At 48.5% G+C, this 18418-nt stretch overlaps 1 protein-coding gene across 1 annotated transcript; it reads left to right on the top strand.

The window, feature by feature from the left end:
* The first annotated feature begins 5713 nt into the window (after positions 1–5713).
* On the top strand, positions 5714–17894 carry GAPDH (glyceraldehyde-3-phosphate dehydrogenase). The gene is made up of 12 exons (XM_056530783.1): positions 5714–5786; positions 5883–5932; positions 10025–10124; positions 10504–10610; positions 13758–13848; positions 13931–14046; positions 15881–15962; positions 16184–16335; positions 16438–16516; positions 16613–16696; positions 16790–16887; positions 17671–17894. The coding sequence occupies exons 2-12, from the start codon at positions 5907–5909 to the stop codon at positions 17738–17740; spliced, it is 1005 nt and encodes a 334-aa protein (XP_056386758.1). The 5' UTR covers positions 5714–5786; positions 5883–5906; the 3' UTR covers positions 17741–17894.
* Positions 17895–18418: the final 524 nt, after the last annotated feature.

Genomic DNA, 18418 nt, shown 5'->3' on the forward strand with positions numbered 1-18418 from the left:
CTCATTGCGGCGTATTGCCGCTACGAGCAGGCACATGTAAAGACAGCAGAGAGCGGGCCTTCACCAGCGGATCTGAAGCGTAAAATACGCTGTAAATACGCTCGTGTGAACGTACCCTGAAGCTGTTTTCTTGTGAATGAACCCATCACGACTCAGGTTGTGATTTCTCCCCTTACTTCGTTGTGTTTTCTGCTACAAATCATATCTTCCATTGGGTGTGAACATTTTTGCAAAATCAAGTGTGAAATTTCCAAGATGCTGAGTCACTCACTATCAGACCGCAGTGGAGTAAGTTACTGTCAGCGTACAGTGTGACATGAAAATCTGTAACAGGATGAGGTACTGGCAGACCGGTGATGCACATGTACAGTGCGGCCCCCTCCAGTACTTGGCAAGGTCGTATTAAGAAGCTGCAGGTATTATGTGTGCTACCATATGGTGTCTCTGTGAAGAACAGTGTTCTCCTCTCCAGAATACCTTTGACATGGCATACAGTGGTATAGTATGGAAACACTGCATGCTAGTGTGGTATGGCGGGGTGTGTGGTGCAGGGCAGATGTTGTTACCCTAGGGAAAGATGGTATTAACCCCTTGTATTCGTGACGCCAGGGCGTGGTTTAGCCTATAACCACCCGAAGGTACACCGCTGGATCCTGGGCTAGGCACGGGGGCAATAAAGACTCCGAAGCCAACTTACGGACAACGGTAGCTTTACTGAGGGTAGACAGTTGGTAAAGTCTATACAGTTCATCCAGGGCCCAAGGAGGTGACCAGTGACTTCAGAGACCTTGCAGGCTCGCTGGGACTTGTAGTAGGACTGGGTATTGTAGAGCAGGCCAAGTTGACTAGACAGACGGTGACTGTCAATGATTGCAGGTTTAGCTTACTTGCACTTGACTGTGGCTGCAGACTGGGTTTGAGGCCTCCAATGCTCTGGACACACACACTGAGACAACTTGACTGCACTGGACCTCAGCACAAAGAGAGAAGCTATCTCCACCCAGGGCTTATATGGGGGGGACGAGCAGGGAGCCCATACGTCACCCTTGTGGTCAGCTGGTCACTGATACCTCCTGGGTAACAATCACATGGTACATTTTATTAAAGGTATAACACATTTTATAATACAAAACTTATGTACAAATGGGGAAACAATTACAGGGGGCCCTGGAGACACTGAGGGACACTGCCTGACAGGGCAGGAAAGGTACGGGGCGACACCATCCCGTACTGGGCCACCACACTAGGGAAGCCATATTACAGATTTGTCAACTCTTGGGACATTTCGGAGAGGAATCCAGCGGAAAAATTCTGATTGGAAATTCAGCTGCAGCTGAGCCCCATTGCTTTCAATACGATTCTGCTGTACCATACGCACAGCGGAATTTCCGCGGTGAAACATCTGTCACATGACCCAATTACTGCCATGCAGCCAAGATCTGTGCAACAAAAACCACATGCTAGGGGGAATTTTTATGGTTTGTATGTGCATCACCAGTACTTGTTGCGACATAGTTTACCCAGCTGCATTACAGCTAATCATAGCTGTTGGCACCCCGTGGAATCCTGTTATCAGTATATGTTAGCATCCCGTTTTGGGTGGGGTTTCCAACGGATACAATTAATGGGGACAGCAAGGTAGTGTGGACCTCTGCTACATTGCAACTCACAAATGGCCGCAACTGTTCCTCATCCAGCATGTGGGTCTTATCATCTTGGGTGTAGCCATCTTATACACATTGTTTTAAACACGATGGGAAGCCGGGGGGGGTGAGTTAAAGGGGTATTCCGGGCAAAAACATTTTATCCCCTAAGATGTCTGATCGCGGGGGGCCCATCGTTGGGACTCCGCGATCTCCCTACAGCACCCGCATTCTATGCGGGAACTGCGTCTCCAGTTTTGGGACCCGGGATGTGATGTCACGCCCCCTCCACTCATGTCTATGGGAGCCATCACTCCCCCTCCCATGAATGAATGGAGGGGGCGTTGTGTGACGTCACGTCCCCAGTCCCAGAAACCCGGAGGTTTCCGAAACTGGAGACGCAGCTCCCGCATAGAATGCGGGTGGTGCAGGAAGATCGCGGGGAGTGCAACCGCCCCCCCCCCCTTTCTATAGGGGATAAAATGTTTTTGCCCGGAATTCCCCTTTAACTGTACTGGATGAGGTAAAATGTCTGTATCACCGTCATATGCTGTAAAGGAGGGCAACGGATGCTATTCGTTTTAAGGACCTGAATGTGACTCAGATTGGGACATATATGCTGTTTTAAGTGAACTCAAAAGAGCGATATCCAGTCCGCTTAAAATAGCGCAAACCTCCCGAACTGAGTCCTTAGGTGACTCAAGTCGGGTCATTGAAATGAATGGCATCCATTGTCCGCTGTTACAGTATACGTTGTTGGCGGGATGCCGATGGCAACCTCTGACGGAAAGTCCAAACTCACTACAAAACTAAGCAAAGAGGCCTAGCTATGCCTGAGGGCAGTTGTGGTACATGAGGCCTGTCGATTCTTGTCAGAGTGTGTTCAGATGGTGCGGTTGTTGTTGGCAAAAACCGTGTCAACCAACTGCGTTTTCACTTTCCCTCACAGGTATCCATCAGCACCCAGCTGAGAACAGGATGTCAAGGTATACTGTGGCGGAGAGCAGCGGATGCCATTCATTTCATTGGCTTAAACTCAGTCACCTTATATGATAATTGATAATATTCCAGCCACTTGCTGTCAGTGAATAGAAATACGACAGGATTATCTTGCAGCTCTGTGTTGTGTTAGGTCACGTGTCCGCGATAATCCACAAATATTACAGAGACGTCGCTATCACCCTGGCCTTATGGCTGTGTTTCCTGACCAGAGCGCCTCCGGCTGTTGCAAAACTACAACTCCCAGCATGCCCGGACAGCCAACGGCTGTCCGGGCATGCTGGGAGTTGTAGTTTTGCAACAGCTGGAGGCACCCTGCTTGGGAAACACAGCCTTAGGGGGATAACAATTGTTCAACATCCTGAACATCCTGTGACCTTGAAAATTTATATGTATAAGGGTTCCGGACCATCCTCTCCATGCTCTGCTCCATGGCCGTCGCTCTCCTTCGGCGTCATCACGTCACCGTGCACGCCGTCCTGTCATCCAATTGTGAGCGGTGTGCGCAGCGATGATGGCGTTGGAGAGCGACGATCCAGGGCAGCGGTAACGGTGAGGAGCGGCGGGAACACCCCGGGGACGTGATGACGGTGATGGAAAGCGACCATCCACGGCAGCGGTGACGGTCCGGAGCGGCGGGGACTCCCCGCGGACGTGATGACGGCAATGGAGAGCGATGATCTAGGGCAGCGGTGACTGTCTGGAGCGGCGGGAACACCCCGGGGGCGATGGAGAGCGACGATCCAGGGCAGCGGTGATGGTCCGGAGTGGCGGGAACACCCCGGGGACGTGATGACGGTGATAGAGAGCGACGATCCAGGGCAGCGGTGACTGTCTGGAGCGGCGGGGACACCCCGCGGACGTGATGACGGCAATGGAGAGCGATGATCCAGGGCAGCGGTGACTGTCTGGAGCGGCGGGAACACCTCGGGGATATGATGACGACGATGGAGAGCGACGATCCAGGGCAGCGGTGATGGTCCGGAGTGGCGGGAACACCCCGGGGACGTGATGACGGTGATGGAGAGCGACGATCCAGGGCAGCGGTAACAGTGTGGAGCGGCGGGAACACCCCGGGGACGTGATGACGGTGATGGAAAGCGACCATCCATGGTAGTGGTGACGGTCCGCAGCGGCGGGGACACCCCGCGGATGTGATGACGGCGATGGAGAGCGTCGATCCAGGGCAGCGGTGATGGTCCGGAGTGGCGGGAACACCTCGGGGACGTGATGACGGCGATGGAGAGCGACGATCCAGGGCAGCGGTGATGGTCCAGAGTGGCGGGAATCGTCATCACGTCACCGTGCACGCCGTCCCGTCATCCAATAGGAGCGGTGTGCGCAGCGATGATGGCGTGTGTGCGCAGCGATGATGGCGTTGGAGAGCGACGATCCAGGGCAGCGGTAACGGTGAGGAGCGGCGGGAACACCCCGGGGACGTGATGACGGTGATGGAAAGCGACCATCCACGGCAGCGGTGACGGTCCGGAGCGGCGGGAACACCCCGGGGGCGATGGAGAGCGACGATCCAGGGCAGCGGTGATGGTCCGGAGTGGCGGTAACACCCCGGGGACGTGATGACGGTGATGGAGAGCGACGATCCAGGGCAGCGGTGACTGTCTGGAGCGGCGGGGACACCCCGCGGACGTGATGACGGCAATGGAGAGCGATGATCCAGGGCAGCGGTGACTGTCTGGAGCGGCGGGAACACCCCGGGGATGTGATGACGGCGATGGAGAGCGACGATCCAGGGCAGCGGTGATGGTCCGGAGTGGCGGGAACACCCCGGGGACGTGATGACGGTGATGGAGAGCGACGATCCAGGGCAGCGGTAACAGTGTGGAGCGGCGGGAACACCCCGGGGACGTGATGACGGTGATGGAAAGCGACCATCCATGGTAGTGGTGACGGTCCGCAGCGGCGGGGACACCCGGCGGATGTGATGACGGCGATGGAGAGCGTCGATCCAGGGCAGCGGTGATGGTCCGGAGTGGCGGGAACACCTCGGGGACGTGATGACGGCGATGGAGAGCGATGATCCAGGGCAGCGGTGATGGTCCGGAGTGGCGGGAACACCCCGGGGACGTGATGACGGCGATGGAGAGTGACGATCCAGGGCAGCGGTGATGGTCTGGAGTGGCGGGAACACCCCGGGGACGTGATGATGGTGATGGAGAGTGACGATCCAGGACAGCAGTAAAGGTGAGGAGCGGCGGGAACACCCCGGGGACGTGATGATGGTGATGGAGAGTGACGATCCAGGGCAGCGGTGATGGTCTGGGGTGGCGGGAACACCCCGGGGACGTGATGATGGTGATGGAGAGTGACGATCCAGGGCAGCGGTGATGGTCTGGAGTGGCGGGAACACCCCGGGGACGTGATGATGGTGATGGAGAGTGACGATCCAGGACAGCAGTAAAGGTGAGGAGCGGCGGGAACACCCCGGGGACGTGATGATGGTGATGGAGAGTGACGATCCAGGGCAGCGGTGATGGTCTGGGGTGGCGGGAACACCCCGGGGACGTGATGATGGTGATGGAGAACAACGATCCAGGACAGCGGTGACGGTCCGGACACGTGAGCAAAACTTTCTATATTATTATTGCACTGATCCCTCAACATACGATGGATTCAAGTAACGATGGTTCATTTGGAACGAATTACCATCGTATGTTGAGGGATGACTGTACATCTATATGTGACATTGAGGTTTGGAGAGCTGAGTGAGGTCACAGGATGAAATAGATGAAGCTGCTACTGCAATATCCTGAGGGAGGGGACATGTGGTAATAAGATGGAGGCAGGTGTATAATAACGTAGATACTACAGGAGATGGGAGTGACCATATATACAGTAAGGTCCTCAATGAAATATAATGATCACTGGGAAGCGCATTACGGTAATCACAAAATGGGGGAACAGCTGCAGATTAGGAAGAGGAAGAGAGTGCGCGTCTACTAGCGGTAATACGGCAGCACGTAGCCCGGTCTTGAGATGACAGAAGGTGCCAGTGACGGTTGGACTCAGCGGGCGGTGATTGGTCGAGAGCTGTTGGTGGGCGGGGCCGTGTGTGTCCATCATCTGACCGGGTATATAAGGGCGCTCGGCTCCTTCGTAGTCACTCTGCAGCAGGACTTGTGAGAGGTAGGTGCCGGGCTTAGAGAAGCGGGTGTATTAGTTTTTTGCTGCTTTGTGGGGTTTTTGTCAGGTTTTTTATGAGTTTTTATGTTTCTTTTGTAGGAACAGAAACTACAGACAGCAAACATGGTGGTGAAAGTTGGTATCAACGGGTGAGTGCTGGCATCCATGGTCCTCCAGGGTCATTCTAGGGAGATTAACCCCTTATTCCCTATACATCACTGATTTTTAATACATGGTTGGCAGTAAGGGATCCCCCAATATAGATATATTGCTATATAATGGGGCATCTATTTTGAGGTTTAAAATCGGTGATCTAATGGGTTAATATAAGGTATAATATACTACAGCCAACAGGTCTAATCATACAGCATCTGTTGTGAGAGTTAATGGTAACCATGGTTACAAGGGGGGTGTTGGGTGAAAAATCTCCCCTCCCCTGGGGCAGATTGATGTAGATATGATGCACTAGGCTCCTGGTCCATTGCATGGGTAAGATCTCAAGATGGCGGCTCCATTAACCCTTACCAATGTGACTGGTCATGTCCCCCTTTGAGCCCCACCCACCATGTCTCTGCAGTTCTTGTGCAGCTCCCTGATCTGCAGGGGGGGGTGCTGTGTTATTTCCAGCACCCCCATCCATTTGATGCACCTCCAAGGACATCTGAAGGTCATGTCGTCTGCCTTTATACCCTGGTTGGGGGTTGTGGTGGTCTCAGTGCTGCACCTCATACCTGATTCATGCAGAGGGGTGTGTCTGAGCACTCCACCTCCCCTTGTACAGTATGAGCTTGCACAAGAACATGGGAGATGACTCACGTCCTGCTGTCCTTGCATGTAGATGCTTGGAAGGGGGGTGTCCCAGGGGGGGTCCATGTATCGTGATCAGCTCTGCTACATATTCCAGAGCCTGTTATGTGAACGGGGTGACCTCTGCAGCCGGTCTCTCCTGACAGTGTAAAGTAGGTCTCCTATTAATAGAGTGCCAGCTGCTGGGAGGGGGAATGGTCTCATCCATGGGGGGTGTAATTTGGCTGCCCTATGTCTTATAAAGAGCAGTGTTGTCTGCACCTCATCGGGTGTCGTCAGCCGTTCAGTGACACCGGACCCTGCGGCATTATAATACCCCGTGTCCTTCTAGCCGGACTTTATCCGCCGCATCTTCCTGTTTGTTCACACTTTGCACACTCAGCCGTGAACTTTGCCCCAGCGGCGGGGGGAGTTGTTCTGCAGCCAGGGCTTTTTATTTTTACAGGTCTCTCTCCACAGGCCTGCAGGGCATTGCTCCTGGATTTCGGTGGCATGTCAGATGTGCTGCGCTGTCATAACATGTGGATTAAGGTCCCTGGGAATGCTTATAGAAGGGGCTGTGATGCCCAGATGCCCTGGATGAATACTGACATTCCTATATAAACCTAGTCATGCGTTCATGGCCTAAGGCTGGATGGACTAGATCAGTGTTTTTCCCCAACCAGGGTGCCTCCTGCTGTTGCAAAACTACAACTCCCAGCATGGCCGGACAGCCGAAGGCTGTCCGGCCATGCTGGGAGTTGTAGTTTTGCAACAGCTGGAGGCACCCTGGTTTGGTAATGCCACTAGATCACAGGGTTGCACTGCTGAAACTGCAGCTAATGGTGAATGTGGTTATATAGAAATACAAGTTTTTACATCTGCTGTCTGTGTTCCAGTTATCTATGGGTTGCAATGCAAGCGCATTCACGAACTGCGATGATGCAGTCTGACCCTGGGATCTCGTGTTGCATGGTCACTAATAGCTGTGTAGCCCTGGCTTTAACCCATTAACGACCAGGGACTTGAAGGGGTATTCCAGGAAAACTTGTATATATATCTATCTCTCAGAAAGTTAAACAGATTTGTAAATTGCTTCTATTAAAAAAAAAAATCTTAAGCCTTTCAGTACTTATGAGCTTCTGAAGTTAAGGTTTTCTGTCTAAGTGCTCTCTGATGACACCTGTCTCGGCAACCGCCCAGTTTGGAAGCAAATCCCCATAGCAAACCTCTTCTAAACATGGCGTTTCCCGAGACGGGTGTCATCAGAGAGCACATAGACAGAAAAGAACAACCTTAACTTCAGAAGCTCATAAGTACTGTAAGGATTAAGATTTTTTATTTTTTTAAATAGAAGTAGTTTACAAATCTGTCTTTCTGGAGCCAGTTGACGTATAAAAAGTGTGTTCTGGGATAACCCCCTTTAAATTTAGGTCCTGGTGTTTCGGTACTTGGCGCACCAGGATGTATATTTAAATCCTGTACATGACTGCAGACGGTTGACACTAACTCCTCAGATGCCGTTATTAGAGACGAGCGAGCTTACAGTAAATTCGATTCGTCACAAACTTCTCAGCTCGGCAGTTGATGACTTATCCTGCGTAAATTAGTTCAGCTTTCAGGTGGGCTGGAAAAAGTGGATACAGTCCTAGGAGACTCTTTCCTATAACACTGATCAGTGCTATGCCCCATGCATAGCACTGAACAGTATTAGCAATCAAATGATTACACTTTAATTGTCCCCATAGGGGACTATTTTTAGCAGAGAGAAACCCCCCCCCCCCCCAATAAAAATCTTTAAATGTCCTTTTTATCCCATCTTGCCCCCATAGTGTTAAAAAAAAAAAAACACATTTGGTATTGCAATGTGTAAATGTCCGAACTATTAAAATATAATGGGGGAGATTTATCAAAACCTGTGCAGAAGAAAAGTTGCCCATAGCAACCAATCGGATCGCTGCTTTCATTTTACAGAGGCCTTAATGAAAGAAGCGATCTGATTGGTTGCTATGGGCAACTTTTCCTCTGGACAGGTTTTGATCTCCCCCAATGTTGTTCACTGTACAGCAGCAGTCTTCAAACTGTGGCCCTCCAGATGTTGCAAAACTACAACTCCCAGCATGCCCGGACAGCCGTTGGCTGTCCGGGCATGCTGGGATTTGTAGTTTTGCAACATCTGGAGGGCCACTGTTTGAAGACCGCTGCTGTACAGTGAACAGCAAGAATATAAAAAAAACTAAATTGCATTTTTTTTGTCACATATTTTATTCAAGTTTTATAGACACAAATGTGGAATCAATAAAAAGTACAGATCATGGTGCAAAAAAATGAGCCCTCATACCGCCGCTTATACAGAAAAATTAAAGTTATAGGTTGTCAAAATAGAAGGATTTTAAACCTACTAACTTGGTTAAAAAGTTAGCTTTTTTTTTTTTTTTTCCTAGCACAATAGAAGTGTAATCATGGGTATTTTAATTGTATTGACCCACAGAATAAAGAACACAACATAAATTGTACAACGTGAAAAAGAAACCGGCAAAATTGCGGTTCTTTCCACAGTGTGTGTGTTGTGCCATACATTTTTATGGTAAAAGTGATGTAATTATGCAGGACGACTGGTCGTGTGAAAACCAAGCCCTCATACTAGTCTGTGGATGAAAATATAAAAATTAGGATTTCTAAAACACAAGGAAAAACCAAAATGCAAAAATAAAATTGGCCTGGGCCTTAAGGTTTTTCTTTTAAAATAACTGGTGCCAGAAAGTTACAGATTTGTCAATTATTTCTATTAAAAAAATCTTAATCCTTCCAGTACTTTTCAGCTGCTATGATCCACAGGAAGTTCTTTTCTCTTTGAATTTCCTTTCTGTCTGACCACAGTGCTCTCTGCTGACACTTCTGTCCATTTTAGGAACTGTCCAGAGCAGGAGCAAATCCCATAACAAACCTCTCCTGCTCTGGACAGTTCTTAAAATGGACAGAGGTGTCAGCAAAGAGCACTGTGGTCAGAGGAAATTCAAAAAAACTTCCTGTGGAGCATACGGCAGCTAAGTACTGGAAGGATTACTTTTTTTTTTTTTTTTTAAATAGAAGTAATTTACAAATCTGTTTAGTTTTCTGGCACCAGTAGCGTACCCCTTTTAAACTATATGAATCCATATTTTTGGACCAGAAGGGCAGAACAAGAAACGAGATGTGTCTGATCAAGCTAGTCAATCTAATTTTGGGGGTTGGCCACAGGGTATCATGATGATCAAGTAGCTTATATAGTGGTGGTCCCACAAATTTTCACCAAACTACAACTCCCATCATGCCCTAAATGCTGTTGTCATGACTGCAGATGTAGGTCTGGGACACTGTATGCATAATCAGGGAGCCTATTGCAAGGGACGGTCAGTGCCTTACATGCAGCCTTGGGGTCTTATTTTTAATGACTACCTTTTTGTTCTTGACAGATTTGGCCGCATCGGGCGTCTGGTGACCCGTGCCGCATTTATATCTGATAAACTGTCCGTTGTTGCAATCAATGATCCTTTCATCGATCTGTCCTACATGGTACGTTGGCAAAACATCAGCAGCTTACTCTGTGGTGCAAGGGTTGGTGGGCACTAGGCTTAGTCGTAAGTCATCTGACACTTACAGGAGGCCACTTGGTGTTACTACAAGGCATGCTGAGACTTCTAGTTCTTCCACTGGAAGATCCCCCTTATAGTAATGGTTATACTAGTTTCCCCAATCAGGATGCTTCCAGCTGTTGCAAAACTACAACTCCCAGCATACCCAGCCAAAGGCTCTGGGTATGCTGGGAGTTGTAGTTTTGCAACAGCTGCAGGCACCCTGATTGGGGAAACACTTGGTTATACTGATGGGCCACTATTGTAGCCTGGCTGTAATCTACTAGCAGCTTTCCTTATGTGAATATTGTATTTCTCAGGAGTATATGTTCAAGTATGACTCCACTCACGGACGCTTCAAGGGAACCGTTGCTATTGAAAATGGAAAGCTGATGATCAATGGCCACCCAATCACCGTCTCTCAGGAGTAAGTATTTACTAGTCCTAAAGCTGGGATGTACTCCCAATCAGCTTTGCATTTCATTTTTATTTCCTCCCCTGCCCCCCCCCCAAATATGGACTTTTATGCCTTATGCCCAAGATGAGGGGCAGCTCCCTGTTTCAATGAGGTTTAAGTAAATTGGACTATAAGGAGATTACCATATTTATCGGGGTATACCACGCACCTGCCTATAACACGCACCCTCATTTTTTACCCAAATATCCTTGGTAAAATGAGGGTGCATGTGTATACCCCCGTACACTGTTTCTTGCCCCCAGCAAAGGCAGGGGGGGGGGAAGAGGCCGTCGCTTCCCACTTCTCTCCCCCTGCCTTTCCTGGGGTCTAGAGCCCTGCTGCCCTTTCTCTCCCCCTGTCTATCGCTGCCCCGTTGCCGACAGACAGGGGGGGAGAGAAGGGGCAGAGGCACCAATTGCCGGTGCCGCTGCCCCCCGGTTGTATAATTACCTGTTGCCGGGATCGCGTCCGTGCTGCTTCAGGCCTCTGGTGTGCGTCTCCTTCATCGTTGCTATGCGCTGCAAGACACAATGACGAGTGACGTCACTCATCATTGCGCCGTGCAGCGCATAGCATCGATGCAGGGGAAGCGCACCAGAGGCCTGAAGCAGCACGGACGCGATCCCGGCAACAGGTAATAATACAACCGGGGGGGGGGGGGGGCAGCGATGCCGGCAATGGGTGCCTGTGGGAGGGACTGCTCCATTGCTACAGGCTCTGCTTGGGGCCCTAGTCAGTCCCTGCCATACCCCCTGGGACTGACTCGCCAAACCCCTGGGGTTCAATCGAACCCAGGTTAAGAACCACTGATCTAAAGTGTTTGCAAATTTATTAACATGTCCAGGACCAAGGTCATACATGTACGCTCTTGTCCCATTAACTGGGTTTAAACTGTTCTTACCAGCAGTGAACAGGTTAAACCTAGTGGGTCCCAGTTGCTACAGGCAGCCAGGACCCATGGCTAATGCCAGGCACTGCCAATCGGGCCAGTGCCCTGCATTAGCCCTTTAGCCGCTGCAATCAAAGTTGATCACAGCATCTAAAATGAAAGTAACTGTCCCAGCGGCTCAGCAGAGCTGATCGTGACTATCGTGACATAATTGTGATGTCCAAAGAGTTTACCGGACGGCAAGGGTCCTCACCTGCCTCTCCATACGGCAATCTACTACTCCATGCCTGCGCAGCAGATCGCTGAGGAACACTGGTCTATATTTCATAGCATTTAGAGAGGAGTGAAGTTATTAATTATATTCATCACGATGCTCAGCGGTTGCCGACTTTACCCAGCATAAAATCAGAAGATTCCCTGTGGGGACTAAGTGTGAAAAAAGTGAATGAAAATAAACCCTCCCCTATTAAATGTTTAACTTGCCCCACTTTAAAGCATTTTTACACTTAATTTATTAAAAAAAAATGTGATATCGCTGCGTGCGAAGTGTCCGGACTATTAAAATGTTTGCTAAACCTCACGGTTGGCGCACACATAAAAAATACCAAAGTCCTAAATTGCTATTTATGGTATATGAAGTGACCAATACAAAGTCCCATCAAAACAAATGGTACCAATAAAAACTACAGACCACTGTAAAAAAAATGAGCCCTCTTATAGCCCCAAACATGAGAAAATAAAAATTATGGGAGTCAGAGGACAATTTTAAACACACTAATTTTGGTGCATGTAGTTATGAAACCTACATAAACTGGGTATCTCTAACAGTATGGACCTACAGAAAAAATATCAGGTGTCATTTTTACCAAAAAATTTACTGCATGGAAAAAGAAGCCCCCAAAAGTTACAAAATGGCAGATTTTTTTTTTTCAATTTCACCCTATAAAAATATATATTTGGTTTTGTGGTTGTTAAATGATTAGTGATTGTGATTTAATGGGTGGGGGTGAAAGCCTTTCTTGTCTAAACCAGTGTGCCTACAGCTGTTGCAAGACTACATCTACCAGCTTGCCCAGACAGCCAATGGCTGGCTGGGCAAGCTGGTAGTTGTAGTCTTGCAACAGCTGTAGGCACACTGGTCTAGGGTAATTGCACCTTTTTTAAATACAAAGCCGGTAACAGATAATCACTTTAATGTTCCAGATTTTCTGCAATTCCTGAACGTTTCCCTAATATGTAAACATTGTCTGCATCTTCACTGCCCCATTTAAAGGTGAATGATTCCCCAAAGCCATTTATCTCCATTTATGAACATGGGAATCAGATTGCAGTTACACCTCCCCCCCCCCCCCCCCGTGGCTGCCGTCCAAGAAGTAGACATCTGAGCCAAAAAACCATAAGTCTTCATACAATGTCTGGGGGGGGTTGTGTGGTGTAACATTCACACAAGTGGACCCACAGTGTATTTCACACTGCAGATCTGCTGAAGGACCCCTGCATGGTGGCTTCACATGTGTCTGCTCGGAGTGTCAATACACAACTACGAGCAGACACACTGAAAGTGCACGGCAACTCGCACATAGCATTGTCTGCTTGTGGTGGTGTATTGACGCTCCGAGCAGGCACATGTAAGGCCCCTTTCACACTACAGGTATCATCCTGCCATTTATTTTTTCCCTGCTGTTTTACAATAACTGGTAATGGATAACTGACAATGTGTTACCAGTTACATCCGGGTTTTTCATGCCTTTTTGTAAAGATGTACTGAGCATGCTCAGAGCAAACAGATGTTCAAAAACACCTAACAGAACACTTTTTTTTTTTTTTTTTTTTTTTACATCCGGTTCCCATAGACTTCAATGTTAAAATGTAACTTTTTTCGGACCAGAAATTAGTGCATGCACTGTCCTTTGTGCCAGTAAAAACAGACATGCCTGATGCAAAAGGATGTTCAAAAAAATCCCCTTGACATGAATAGGATTTTTTTGGGCAGCTGTTTTCTGGAGTTTTTAGTGAAAGGGGCCTAAAGCCACCATGCAGCAGTCCTTCAGTGGCAGATCTGCAGCATAAAATATGCTGTGGGTGCGTTCACATGTGCAGAATTGCTGCCCACTGGCTTTAATGAGTAGCAAAAAATCTGCAGCAGAAAATATGCATGTTAACTGACCCTTATAGTGAGTCTCAGCTGCTCCTGCTACCCATTGTAATGAACCGGTCTTATTTTGCAGACGTGACCCAGCTAACATCAAATGGGCTGAAGCTGGCGCTGACTACGTGGTGGAGTCTACTGGCGTCTTCACCACAGTCGATAAGGCCTCTGTAAGTATCCGCTGCAGCTATTACTCCTCTAATACCCTGGTTACCTGCACTTCTAGTAATGAATCCACATGGTTTCCTCTAGGCTCACTTGAAAGGAGGTGCCAAGCGTGTTATCATCTCTGCCCCATCAGCAGATGCGCCTATGTATGTTGTTGGTGTCAACCATGAAACCTATGACAAATCCAATAAGGTTGTCAGGTAACTATGAAGCTTGATTTCTGAGTTGGGGTTTTGCGTTAGCTGGAGGTACATGGATGGGGGGGGGGGGGCGCGGACGACACTGGCTTGTAGGCATAGAACACCAGTTTACAGTGCTGGGACTATGTAGTCTGCTAGTAACTGCATTGGTCGGTGTCTGGTGGGCGCAAGTTATGTCACAACTATGGCTTCTGCATCGAACACGGCTGCTCTTTAGGAAGAACTCCACACCTCTAGTGCAGTGTTTCCCAACCAAGGTGCCTCCAGCTGTTACAAAAAGGCATGCTGGAAGTTGTAGTTTTGCGTCTGGGTATGCTGGGAGTTGTAGTTTTGCAACATCTGAAGGCACCCTAGTTGGGAAACACTGCTCTAGTGGGAAAACACTTGTCCACAGGTTTTATATGGATTTGCAGCCAAGTGTAGTGCAGTCTCTGAAAGACCAAGGCTTTCTTTACTGTTAGGGTAGATCAGTGTTTCCACAACCAAAATGCCTTCAGCTGTTGCAAAACTACAACTCCCAGCATGCCCGGACAGCCTTCGGCTGTCCAGGCATGCTGAGTTTTAGTTTTGCAACAGCTGAAGGTATCTTGGTTGGAAACACTGGGGTAGGGTCACACAGAGCACCCGCAGCATATTTGAGGCTGCTGAGTCGGCTGACACCCAGCCGCAGCTTTGCAGTTCTCTCTGCTGGCAGGGTATCCAGTGTCAAATACACTGCGGATGCACTAGAGCACTGGCAAATTTTAGGGTAAACATGGCAACCAATCAGATCGCTTCTTTCATTTTTCACAGGCCTCTAAAAATGAAAGAAGCAACCAATCGGTTAGCTTCTAGGGGTAACTGCACCACTCTTCCTCTACACAGGTTTTGATTAAATCTCCCCAATATAAAAAAAACTTGCTTACTTCTATTCTATTAATTCTTCCAGTACTTATCAGCTGCTGTAAACTAGAGGAAGTTGTGTTTTTCCTTTCTGTCTGACCACAGTGCTCTCTGATGACACCTCTGTCCATGTCAGGAACTGTCCAGAGCAGGATAGGTTTGTTACAGGGGATTTGCTCCTGCTCTGGACAGTTCCTGACATGGACAGAGGTGTCGGCATAGAGCACTGTGGTCAGACCAAAAAGAACTACACAACTTCCTCTGTAGTATACAGCAGCTAAGTACTGGAAGGATTACAACTTGTAAATTACTTCTATAAAAATCTAACTTTCTGGCACCAGTTGATATGATAAAAAAAAAACTAGTGTCCCTTTAAAGGAAGTCACCTGATACACCGGGTTATAGTGCGGGTGAACAGGAGACCAATGCGGGGTCTGACTGCTATACCTACCTGCAGTCCAGCACCCTGTTCCTCCAAAGGTCCTGTCGTTCCTGCACTTGTGCACTGAGGTGGTCCTGCCAGCTAGATTTAAATATTCATAAGCGCCAGCGCATCACCAGTCACATTGGCACTCGGTAGGCACGAGCACTCACGTGACTGATGCGCTGGCACTTTTGAATATTTAAATCTAGCTGGCAGGACCACCTCAGTGCACAGGTGAGTGCAGGAAGAAGGGGGACTTTTTGGAGGGACAGTGCCAGACTGCAAGTAGGTATAGCAGTCAGACCCCGCATCAGTCTCCTGTTATAGTGCGGGGTGAACAGGTGATGGGTTTCCTGTTTGCTATGTAGGAACACACTGGGAAGTGATTGTTTAGATGTCTCAGAACTAGAGCAGTTGTCTGTGGAAATTATGGAGCCCAAACCTGTAGACTAAACTGCAGCCTATGGGGGGGGTGGTAATGGAGTCCTGCACTACCTGTGTGACTGACACGTGACTTTCTGCCCACAGCAATGCCTCCTGCACCACAAACTGCCTTGCTCCCCTTGCAAAGGTCATCAATGACAACTTTGGCATTGTTGAGGCCCTGATGGTGAGTAACTTCTGCTCGTGTTTCCCAACCAGGGTGCCTCCAGCTGTTTCAAAACTACAACTCCCAGCATGCCCGGACAGCCAACAGCTGTCCGGGCATGCTGGGAGTTGTAGTTTTGAAACAGCTGGAGGCACCCTGGTGGTTACGCTAGTTTGTTTTTAAGGAGTGTTCATTCACTTCTACTGCTTGGCTCACTGATCCCGCTATCTTGCTCTTCTCAGACCACAGTCCATGCCTACACCGCTACCCAGAAGACCGTGGACGGACCATCAGGAAAGATGTGGCGTGATGGCAGAGGTGCCGCACAGAACATCATCCCAGCATCAACTGGTGCAGCTAAGGCTGTAGGCAAAGTCATCCCAGCCCTGAACGGGTAAGAAGCCACTGTCTGCAGCTGCAAAGATTAAGGGGGGGAGGGGATAAGCAGGCAAGAGATCAGCGCACAATACCCTAAATCCTTTTATTTCTCTTCCAGAAAGTGCACTGGTATGGCCCTCAGGGTTCCCACTGCCAACGTGTCAGTCGTTGACTTGACTGTCCGCTTGGAGAAACCAGTAAGTATGAGAACCTCCTGTCAAACTTGGACTCTATCATTCTCTTCCCCCTGGAAAAAAAAAGGGTTAATCTAACCTCCTGCTCCCAAATTTCAGGCCAAATATGACGACATTAAGGCTGCTGTGAAGAAGGCATCTGAAGGACCATTGAAGGGAATCCTGGGATACACAGAGGACGAGGTGGGTTGCTCAGCCTTGTACAATTATGTGGCTGTAAAATCTGTGGTAACGTCCTTTTAACCCTTACACTCCCTGCGCTTTAAATTTTTTTAGGTCGTTTCATCTGACTTCAATGGTGACACCCACTCCTCCATCTTTGATGCTGGCGCAGGCATTTCACTGAACGAGCACTTTGTTAAACTGATCTCTTGGTGAGTATGAAGGAGATTTTTGATGCAAAATGTAGGGAAAAATCAAAGTATAATGGGGGACAAGGCTGATATCAGGGAGCAATAGACACCTGGGGTCATTCTGATTGCTTGCTTACTATGATAAATAGAGATGAGCGAACTTGCAGTAAATTCGATTCGTCACAAACTTCTCGGCTCGGCAGTTGAATGACTTATCCTGCATAAGTAGTTCAGCTTTCAGGTGCTTCGGTGTATAGTCCTAGGAAAGAGTCTCCTAGGACTGTATCCACCTTTTCCAGCCCATGGGAGCACCTGAAAGCTGAACTAATTTATGCAGGAATAGTCGTCAACTGCCGAGCCGAGAAGTTCGTGACGAATCGAATTTACTGTAAGTTCACTCATCTCTAATGATAAACTACTAACTTATAGGAATTCTTTTATGGCAGGCATGATTTACATCAACTGTGGACCTCCCAGATGTTGCAAAACTACAACCCCCAGCATGCCCAGACAGCCAACTGCTGTCTGGGCATGCTGGGGGTTGTAGTTATGCAATGTTTGGAGGTCCACTGATATAAAGTGAATCTTTAGTTTTGCTCCGTCTGCATTACAGATCATTAGCTTTTATTTTATACAAATTTTCATACATGGTAATTAACAATTACAAAAATACTCCCTCCTTACCCACCCCTCAGCCTGGCATTACTACCTGACCCTTCTCAATCTAGAAGTAGAGATCAGAGCCCTCGGTTTACTTAGGACTGACATGCATTGCTGGCTTCTCATGCGACTCGTTTCTTGCAGGTATGACAATGAATTCGGATACAGCCACCGTGTCGTGGACCTCATAGTTTACATCGCCTCCAAGGAGTAAGAAGAGTCACCAGTCATAACCTCTCCTGTCACTGCAGGGCCCACTGTCTCACCCAGTGATGTGTCTCCTATCACTGAAGGGGCCCAGAGTCACCCTCTACTAGCCTGTCTGTCAGTTTCTGTGTTAAAAAAATAAAAAGTTGTGAAACACTGAACCTTCTGTCTCATGTATCTATATATATATATATATATATATATAGGGCAGGTGCTCTCAATTCATTAGCAGTATATGGGGAGCTTCTGAGTGGGGGTCCCCACTGCTTACTCAGAATTCACAATCTTTATAAATATGGGGGGGTGTCATAATTACACCCAATCAGTCCAGCCAAGACTCTAGAGTGGTGGTGCAAGGGTTAAAGCCACCAGACCTCTGGGTATACCAGACCTACAGGTACAAAAATTCCGCAAGACAAGTTCAGAAAACAAAACGCAGGCAGACACCCCCTCCCAATAAAACGAAGTCTGAATGAACCCGCACCCATGCCTTAGCTCGGGGGTACTCAACTATTTTTAGCGAGGGTCCGCTCATCCATGTCTGTCACTGGTAAAGGTCAGTGTTAAGCGCTAAAGCCTGGTTCACACCTATTGACCGCAGTGACATGAAAGATATCAGTAAAATGACTGAACTCCAGAGGATGTATATGTACTTCTCTAGTCTGAATACTGCCATACTGTACCC

Source organism: Hyla sarda, chromosome 7, assembly GCF_029499605.1.
Source record: "Hyla sarda isolate aHylSar1 chromosome 7, aHylSar1.hap1, whole genome shotgun sequence".
Taxonomy (NCBI): Eukaryota; Metazoa; Chordata; class Amphibia; order Anura; family Hylidae; genus Hyla; species Hyla sarda.